This window comes from Trachymyrmex septentrionalis, unplaced genomic scaffold (assembly GCF_001594115.1).
Source record: "Trachymyrmex septentrionalis isolate Tsep2-gDNA-1 unplaced genomic scaffold, Tsep1.0 scaffold83, whole genome shotgun sequence".
Taxonomy (NCBI): Eukaryota; Metazoa; Arthropoda; class Insecta; order Hymenoptera; family Formicidae; genus Trachymyrmex; species Trachymyrmex septentrionalis.
The window spans coordinates 2,854,670-2,865,493 of NW_017306018.1; the positions used below are offsets into that span (position 1 = coordinate 2,854,670).

At 33.0% G+C, this 10,824-nt stretch overlaps 1 protein-coding gene across 3 annotated transcripts in view; it reads right to left on the reverse strand.

Annotated features, from left to right (window-relative positions):
- Nucleotides 1-10,824, reverse strand: part of LOC108755087 — a 26,423-nt gene that overhangs the window by 4,152 nt on the left and 11,447 nt on the right. For 2 of the 3 annotated variants that reach the window (XM_018497877.1, XM_018497875.1), the window contains exons 2-3: nt 569-809; nt 129-457 (exon numbers count right to left, since the gene is read on the reverse strand). In XM_018497877.1, coding sequence (XP_018353379.1) covers nt 129-457; nt 569-689 — 450 coding nt within the window. In that variant the 5' untranslated portion in view covers nt 690-809. Of the gene's footprint in view, nt 1-128; nt 458-568; nt 810-1,258; nt 1,506-10,824 lie in introns of those variants that run through there. The other variant, XM_018497876.1, reaches the window with a different exon arrangement.

Here is a 10,824-nt window from a genome sequence, read left to right on the forward strand (position 1 = left end):
TATAATTAAAATATTCTCCTGCTATAGATATACACAATTTCGATTTTTTCTTTTGTCTCTCTTTTATCTTTTTTTTTTAATTTTTCATCATATCTCACAGCTAGTAAGCATAATATGTATATGCTTACCATCGCACCGCGCCAATCGCAATTGAACTTGAAGCGCGGACCTGCTCCGGCTGGTAACGTGCGGTCCACCGCGGGAATCAGCATCAGCAGCGAGTAGAAGAGTGCCGAGAAGATACAGGCGACGGCGATCATCACGCGGAGGTAACGACCGGTTGACGATTTATCATTGGTGATCTGATGGCTGGCGAGCTTGTCGGCGATCGGTCCCGCTATCAGCGGCCCCAGTATCGCTACTGCTGGCGAGATCATCGACACGAATCTGATGTTTTCGATGCTCAGTCCCACCTTGGTCATGTGCAGCGGAAGAAACGGGAAGAGACAGCCGATACCTCAAGAGGAATAAAATCGTGATTATGCGATTGCGATAGAGAGAAACTATTAACTCATGCTTAAATTTCAACGCGACTGCAGGCAAAATACACCGGTCGATTGACGCTTACCTCCGAAAAAGATGAACAGAAGACACTTGAGCGATATAAGATTCATGTTGATGAGCTTCTTCTTCGGCAAGTCTTCCTCCGTGTCCTGATGCATCTTCTCCGTTGACGCCGTCGTGGCCATCGCGGACGCAAGTAGCCCAGTTTCTCTTATTACTCTTGAGAAGGATGGTGAGCGTGCAACCCGGTCGATCGGGAGCCGTCTACTATACTGACTGATTGCCTATCTCCTGCATCGTCCAACCTATGCATAGATATGCACGCTTAAGATTATACATCAAAGCCTAGGAAGAATTACGGATGACAAAACTATTTATAGCTATTTATAAATGTTTATGAACAAAGTCAGAGATAGGGTAGAGAACGAGTAACATGTGCTAATAAACATAAAGCGGCATTTCGACATTAATAATTATGCTCTTGTTCCTGCGTGGTAAACGCTGGGAATTATAAAAAGAAATTTATTTATTATAGTAGAGCTGCCCGGATATAAAACGGAATTTATCCCATTGCTATATAATTGAGATTTATTGTTATTATAGTTGTATACAGTTAGTTGTCGCTGAAAAATTGATTCCAACACGTCGAAATAAAAAAAGCTTTACGAGTTCGGTCGATCGTCGACGAGGCAGGTCGTCATGCGAATCGGCCACGTGTACGCGTTATAGTAATCGGGCAGGAAGACCATTGCACCTTTACGCCGTTCACGCGCGTGCGGCCGGAGCCGGGACATCAAAGGCAATCCGGATGTGATGTGATATATCGATCGACCCGCCTGCTGTACGTGTGCTGTGTGCAGGTTTGTCGGTAGCGTGCGACGACAGACGACAATAATAAAGTCGTTCCGTATCTATATTTGCACCTCTAGGCATTGATATCATTGGTATCATTGGTATCATTGGTATCATTGGTATCATTGAAACCATTGGTACCGTGACAAATGTATACTTCGAAAGCAAATTATCCAATACATATGCAGAGTAGATCGCGATCTTCCAGTCTGAGCAAATAAGTACGCGAGCTTGTAAAAACTCTATCTTTCTCTTACGTTTCTAATTTTGCAATGTGCAATATCCTAAACAAAATCCTAGATATATTATTAGGTTAAGTAAAAAGTCATCGCGTTTTTTTAAAAGACATCTATCAGTAAAAACCGCAATTACTTTCTTGCCAACAATATAAATATATCTTGATAAAGTAAAGTTTCAGCTTTAAAAATTTTTTTTTTTAAATTATACGATACGACAATTTTTAATGGAGTTATGAGCAATTAAAGTCAAAATAATTCTTTTATTTAATCCGCGATAACTCAGTAATCAAAAGTCGTAGGAATATTAAAAAAAAACGACTTTGTAGGGAAAGTATCAAGCTTTCACGATAGGTAATCGAAAATTTTCTCAAATTCGTTTTGGACACGTTACAAATCCACAAAGTGAGAAGAAAATTTTTCGTCTTTTTCAGCTCGTAGTTTTTGGTATGTAAAAATTATCAAACTCATATAAACTTAAAAAATGTGATAAGTTTTTAAAAGTAGAGATTTCAAGCTTTAAAACCCTTTTTGTAAATTTGAATTTCATTCATTATTGACGAAGATATTGTATATACAACTTTGAGCTAAAAAATACGCGATGACTTTTTACTATACCTAATATTAAGATTTTCCCCCCAAGTGTGCAGATAAAAAAAAATTGTTTAAAAAAATAACTATTCTGTTGCAAGATAAGATGAAAATGTGATTGTAAATAAGAATTATAAAATTAATTGACATTCGTGGAAGCGCAATCCGATTCGTTCTTGGATGAAAATTCACGCTTATTATTAGATATTATATTGGAAAAATCTTCCAGATTATTAAAAGCAGTAATTCAAGACAGTAGGTCGGCAATTAATATTCCACAGCATCACACCATGTTTTCATTCCTTGCAGCGCTCACGATAAAATCTTCATCGAGAGCATTTAATATAATAGAAAGAGTATGCGATACCGAAACTTTTTCAACGTCACACTGAAGGATAAAGGATAAAGAGAATAAGGGAGAGGCATTTTTCGTTCTATGCTCTATGTGTATATATACAAACATGACGATTATCCATGAATGAACAGCACGTGCATATATCTTACGTGTCGAGAATTTGTGCCAAGGCAAACGCGCCTATACAATTACATGGATGCTTCTCAAGTATAATTGCCATATCAATCTTCCGATCCAGATGTAACAAATTCAGGGCATTCAAGGCACATGTATTACTTACGTACGCAAATGTGCGTGCATCGTACTTGCTGTGACGATCGATTTTTACTGAGCGCACGGCATGCCTGTGATACGCTAATTATATTATAACAAATTGCTCTGTTTTCCCGTAACTGTGTCATTTTCAGTGAAAATCGACCTCTACAAATCTGAAGCCCTATTTTTGAAACTTTCATTTAATCAATAGAGTTCTGCCTTGTCCACAAAATAAATTACAGAAATACGTGTATATACGAGTATATATATAAAAGAAGTTGCAATAATTTCAGTTTTTGAACGGTTGAAAAAATTGAAAATTTTCCAACTTACTCGTAAGTTGAAAATTTTTCATGAAAACCTGACATTTATTGTAAATTCAAATGTAAAGAGTTACTGCAATATGTGCGCGCGCGCGCGTGATTTATAGTTCTTCGCATAAGAATAACACATTGTATATATTGTGTACAAAAATAAATTTACACATTTAATATAGTACAATGTATAGTGCTATTTTTACACGGAAAACTAAATCATATACATATACATATAATATATTAACTACGTTTAATTATTGTAAAATTCTTTAATATGATTATGCAATCTTAGTCCTTAATTTCTCATTGAATATAAACAAATTGAAGAATTTCTTTTTTCTGTAGTTATTGAAATCACTTTTCAGTTTTTACAGACTTGAATTTGCAGTATTTTCTTGGGAATATATTGATACTTCCGAGCAACCGCAAGATATTATAATCGATTCGTTTCTCACAGCTTTTCATCGAGTTCATTTATTTTCCTTTCACATTATTTCGAATATTTTCTTTTCGATTCTCACATGCATTAGGTATCTCTCCTTCAATATTATTTTCATTCAGGATCCACCAAACATGACTTGGCACTGTTATATATTTTTGTCATTATTCAGATGACCATTCTCTGTTTTATAACAAGTTTTATGGTGTAAATGAGATATTCTGATATAAATATGATAATTTTGTTACATGTCTTTGTTATATATTTAGCACATAACATAATGACGTAAATTAAATGTAATTAAATTACATCCATGTACCATTCTATGAATAAGACATAACAAATACAAAATACATTTACAGCACAAAGCCATAATAGAAAAAGATGTAAATTATACATATTTTGGTTACATCTGCAAGAATGTATACTGTAACACTATAACAGTTACATCACTAAAATTATGAGATCATACTTCCCTATAAAATTACATCACTACGATGTAATTTAATTTCATAAATTGTACGTCACTTTTTCACAGTGATTACATCATTCATTTAAAGAATTGAAAGAAATGAGAATTTATTATATAAACAAATCAAGGAACAATAAATGTGGTAAATTAAAAGAAACAATCGATTAATAAGTATTATTATAAATTTCTGATTATTCATCAATAAAGAAATAATCAAAATAAAATGAGGAGCTTTTACCAGGTCATTTCAATAAACGAGCTCTGAAAGATGCAAACAGTAAACTTTACTATTCTTTTATTATAATTTCATGGAACATTTCGACCATACTAAGTCCTTATCAATTGTGTTTATAAATGAAATAAAAATCCCTAAACAATAATTTATATAGACATATTAAAAACTTAGAAATTAATTTCGGTAACGGTATAAAAAAATGTATTAATCGGATCATCTCATCCACAATCACAATATGTGTTAAAAATTCAACAATATGTGTTATACTGAGTCAAATTATAAAAAAAAGTATATAAATTGTAGGTCCAAACTAATTCTTCGGTTAACAGCGAGAAAGGGTAGTCAATGTGGTCAGAAAAGAAAGTCCAGTCAATAACTTAGTGGTAACATTATTTCCAGTTGTAAAAGATGGTTGTATGTACGAAAGACATATGTAACATCCATATGGTGCAGAGTGAATAAACGACTAATAAGAATTATAACTATTATTAATAAGTGTCGCAGAGTTGTACATATTAAGTTAATTTTTATAATAATTTGTGAAGTTAAACAAAGATTAAATACCATAATATGTCGCAGACTTATGTAAAATGACTATAATAATTTATGAATTTAAACATACTAATATGAAACAATTCTTTGTGCTTGCATTTATCCACGATGTTACACAATCCGCCACACGTATGATTAATAAAGCAATCTATGCTGTGGGTTACAGATGCATTAACAAGTTAAACAAATTTATTAAAGACAAGAACACAAGTACATAAAGACAAGAAAGAATTTTTGACAGCAATAACGTAGTGTATAAGATTTTATGTAATGATTGCGACGCTTCTTATGTGGGACAGATTAGTAGAAAACTAAACACGAGAATAAATGAACATATTAATAATAAGAAAGTAGATTCATCCAGACATTCTGTTATAACAGAGCATTCATTATTTTATAATCATAGCTTTAATTGGAAGAATATTAAAATATTAGACTCAGAATCGAATTATAATAAGAGACTTATTTCGCGGAAACATATACATATAAAAGAGCAGATCAATGGTATAAATTTAAAGAAAGATAGAGAATCTCTCGATGACCTATAAGTTTTTTTGTTGAGTGTCTTTATTAACAACAAAAAACGTTAGCGACTAGTTGGTCCCTCTCTGTTTATCGACACCGTCGTACATAAGCAGCAACATTTACGATTTATTGTCCGTCCGGTGAAGATCATTTACATCATTATTAAGAGAATTCGATAATACATGTTGTAAAGATATTGAGTTACAGGAAGATTATGGGGAATAGGATCTTATATTTCGACTGCTGTATCATTGTACGTGATTGCATTATTTTATGTTACAACTACAACCCTTCAACCCCTTTTTTACAATGTTTACGATATGTTATACGATTTTGTTTAAATTCACAAATTATTATTATACTCATTTTATATAAGTCTGCGACACTTGGTTTAACTTCACAAATTATTATAAAAATTAACTCAATATATACAACTCTGCGACATTTATTAATAATAGTTATAATTCTTATTAGCCATTTATTCGCTCTGCACCACGTAGATATTACATATATCTTTTTCGTATATACAACCATCTTTTGCAACTGAAAATAATGTTACCACTAAGTTATTGACTGGACTTTTTTTTCTAACTACATTGACTACCCTTTCTAGCTGTTAACTCAAGAATTGGTTTGGATCTATAATTTATATATGTTTTTTTATAATTTGATTCACAATTAGTGTCAGACTCACAGTCAGTATAACATGGTTGAATTTGTAACATATATGTATGTATGTATATTGTGAGTGTAAATGAGATGATCCGATTAATACATTTTTTATACCGTTACCAAAATTAAGTTCTAAGTTTTTAATATGTCTATATATAAATTATTGTTTAGGGATTTTTATTTCATTTATAAATACGGCTGATGAGGACTTAGTATGATCGTTCCGTGAAATTATAATAAAAGAATAATAAAGTTTACTGTTTACACCTTTTACGCTCGTTTATTGAAGTGATTTGATAGAAGCTTCCCATTTTATTGTTTGAAATTTATACAAGCGAATTATCTAATATATTTTCTATTGTAATTATTTATAATCAATATAATTTAGCAAATAAAGTCTATTCAAAACTTAGGTTAGATTCTATATAGTTTGCTTCTATTATGCTATCAGTTAAATATTTTTATGCAGTTAGATAATAATATATTTGATTATCATGTCGATTTTTATAAATATAAAATATAAAAGATAAAAGTATTTAACATGAATAGATTATTATCATTTCCTAACTAACAATAAGTGAATAAATACCAGCTATTATATATATTATTTCGTTTCCATGTAATTTCCTCAAATATTAATAATATTAAACTATCAGCAGAGGCACGAAATTAATATAGGAATGATATAGACAATAAGGGGTATAAGTAACGTTGGCAATGACTCGATCACAAGCATGCGATTAGCGTAAATATTATTAAGCTACCGTTCTAGGGATTGTGGGTTCTTGACGGCGATGTGAAGCGTTTTTCAATAATTATTTATATCCAGCTTCGACCGTAATAGGCATTTTAAATTTCTCGTATTGATTGTGTTTCTCACATATGCGGTCTAAAATAAAGATTCTTAACATTATTTATATTTAGTTAATAAGGTAAAAAATGGGTATACGAAACAGTAAATAATAAATTAAATTAGAAAAATAAAAGTAAATAATAAAAAAATTACTTTTTTGTTAAGATAAAACCCTTTTTATTACATAAAAAAAATAGTTTTTATTTAAGAAAATTTATTGTTACGTATTAAAAATAAGTTTTTTTCATTTAAAAAAAGTTGCAAAACTATATAAACTATTTTTTTAATTCTAATAACAAGAAATAATCAAAAAACTTCTTTCAAATAAAAAAAATCGGGTCAATATGTCAATAAGTAATAAATAATAATTTCACCCATTTGTGATGTCACAGTGACAAATTTTGCATTGCATAAATGTTACGCATTTCATCTCAATACATGATTGTTATATACCAATATATCCGTCTTCGTTTCGTATTTAAATCATATCACTATTATGTAACTACTATAAAACGGCGACAAATTTAAAAACATTCTCCGTAAATTCATGTAACTTTTGACATAACTATTACGAGTTAAAATTATGTACGAATTACATGTTTGAAATATATCTGTGTTTGCTGAGGGATTAAATGTAGAGGGACGAGCGGGCGGTTGCAAAAACGGTCGCAATTTATCTTTGTGTATCCTTTTGTCTTTTTGTATTGATTACGTCGCCATCGTAATTGTCGTTACGACGAGTAAGCGTTACAAAGTTACGTAGCTAAGCTATCTCACCATTCTTTTAACGCGGACTTCTCGTCCTACGCCAACTCACATCACAATTAAACGTCCCGCCTCCTCTTCATTCAGTCGATCGGCACCATCCGCTTGGCAAAATTTCGCGCGATCAGCAACCACGGATGTTAAAGCCTATTTTACAATGTGCTTTTTGTTTCATGTTTCTTGCTTTTTTCCCCGTTTACAACCGTTTTATCGACAATTGTGTTTCTTGCTTCTTATATTACGTATTTCTTTTGAAGTTTGTTAACTTCTATCTCGGGCGACAAAACGATAACGGGCGATAAAACAAAAAACCGAATAAGAAGCAAAAAGACGAGATGTAAAAAATAGCAAAAAGCAAGAAACAGAAAACAAAAAGCACATTGTAGAATAGGCTTAAGTAACATATGGACGAATTTTCGGAGAAACGAACTTTTTGGACTTGGGCGAAATCTCTTATATCGAAATCTTATATTAGTTATTTTTTTATCTTTCGCGTATACTACGTAATAAAAGAAATGGTCATCAACAAGTGTTACTTAACAACTTTTATCTCTTTCTTTCTACTTTATTAATTTTGCAATATTTTAAGATGTTTATTAGCATCTTTATTTAAATAGACGATCAATATAATTTGTAATATTATTTTCAACTATAATTTATCATTGCGTTTCAAGTCCGACAATTCGAATCAGTGCGTATAGTTGATAGAACGGCAAAAAGGTATTTATAAATCTTTATATACTTGTAAATTTCATTAAGCATCAAGATCCACTTTGACTGAAAATAGAATTCATTCTAAATTAATTTTAAATTTTATTTGAAAAAGATTTCATTCATTCGTATATATATGTTATATAATATGTTAATGTGCAGTCTCGATGTGCGAGCGACCAGGATTTTTTCCCGCTCAATAGCTTGCTTTGAAGCTATGGGCAAAATTCATTGCAGTTGCGACATTAATTGTTGCACTCTTATCTAGGGAATCAGTTCGTCGGTCTTGAAATGATTGCGAAACAGCGGACTAAAAGCGAATGATGTATATGCTGGAACGGCATTCCTAGCTAGATTAACGACAGATTGTGAAAGCAACCTTGGACGTTTTGCTTAAAAAAGCAAATCTGTCGTGCTCGCCTCTCATAAATGTGATGTCAACATCTCTCTCTTTCTCTCTCTCTCTCTCTCTCTCTCTCTCTCTCTCTCTCTCTCTCTCTCTCTCTCCCCCCCCCCACATCTCTCCACGCTCATTCTGCAAATAATAACGCTCGCCATAAAATGGAACCTAAATTCTAGTGTCATGTGCAAGACAGCCTTCCTAGAAGAACTATTTTTATCAATATTGTATACCACATATTGTATACCCATATATTGATTACTTGATCTAATCTCAATAGGTAGCACAAACTTCGTTCGTTTCGCTTCTACGCCGAACAATTTTAATCCTTAGCACAATTTGCTATAAGTAAGAAAAGCTACATACATAAAGATTTCCATGCATTTTCCACATGTATTATGATTGACGGCTATAAATAAGCGTTTATAAATGACTAGATGAGGTTTCATTTCTAATCTAATTTTATATTCAATTCCGCAATACTGCAATAGACGGAAGTCATTAAGTCTATATATATCAAGCGCAATATATAAAATATAAGTCTAATATATCTCTCGCATTTATATCAATAGATAACTTTTTACGGAGCATTTTAAATCGTCATATTTTTATAAACAATAAATCACTCATCCTTCGATTTGCAGTTTTCTGTGTTTTCTAATTTTTATACATACATACGTGTGTATATACATGTATTAATCTGTCTATACAAAAAAGATTTAATTAATGTTTAAATTTTACGAATCGCTTGAAGAAAAATTGCATTTGTTTGGAATTGAAGTTTGGTCAATAGGAAATTTGATGCATGCGAGACTGCAATGTCCTGCACAAATGCAACAACTGCACATTGATTTCGGAGCAGTGTCCAGAAAGTATAAGGTTTCTTTCCTTCCTTACGCCTTACGGCTAGTAATCTAGATAGTACACAAGTGTCCTCCATCAGATGGTCAGACTACTAGCTGAGTTACGTCACCGATAGAACAGGTCCGCTCCGCGGTTACGTCTGCAATATCCAGCTTTGTATCGTCACGAGCCACTGAATATCTTACTTGCCGTTGGATATCTTAACGATCATGATATATAGTTTGAAGTCGTTAAAAATAATTGTTACGCGATTATCATATACATTTAAAAACCCAACGGGCAAATATACCTCGTCAGCGGTCGTCAATGGAAAACATTTCTGATTGTTTCCTCAGAACACAAACGCATTGCATGAGCGATCGTAAAAATTACAGTTCGTTGCAGAGCTGAAGTTTCCTTCCTTTGTACGGTCGGCACAAGAGATATTAATTTATGCATCTTAATTAATATTATACTTTATGGATTGGATGGATATATTTAATTTGGACGGACGCGGACGGTTTGCATCGCAATCGTCTCGAGGATGCATCGCAACTGTCGAAATCGAGGAGTACTTTTTTCGCGATGACAAGTGAAAACTTTTTTCCTCTTTCTTTCTCACGAGCGAAAAAAAGCGGTCGCCTCTTTCTCATCTATAGTATTATCCATCCTCACGTACGACAATTTGGACGACAGTTATTCACGCGCGATTGTTCTCATTTTCTTAATTTCCGATAATGCAACGGAGCGATTAAAAAAGGAAAAGAGGGGAAAAAATAATCGTAAAACGCAATTTGCTCTGCTTCGCAGGCAGGAACGAAAGTTTCCTCTTCAATGGCGAGGTGCGAGCCTTTGGCCCAGCTGAGAAAGTGGCCCGTCCCGGCGAAATTAAACCTTTCCAAAAACATGCAGTTGATCGCGTACGTGTGCATACGAGATCAGGCATGCTTCGATTCTCTAAATATAGCCTGTTTTATTACAGCCCACGCCACGGTTCAATTGCGCGCACGTGCTATGCGACTAAATGAGGCGTGAGAAATCGCGACTGCGAATGCGTAACCGTTGTTCGTTGACGCCTCAAAATAATACAGCAAGTATTTTGTAAATATAAATAAAAAAAGCCGATAGCAGCATTGGTAGCTGCAAGCTGGATTAGATTATCCTTGCCACCGTATATTGGCTGCGGTCGGCCAATCCAGCTAGCAGCAATCCAGCAAGCCACCGGCCTTAATATTATTTATATATAT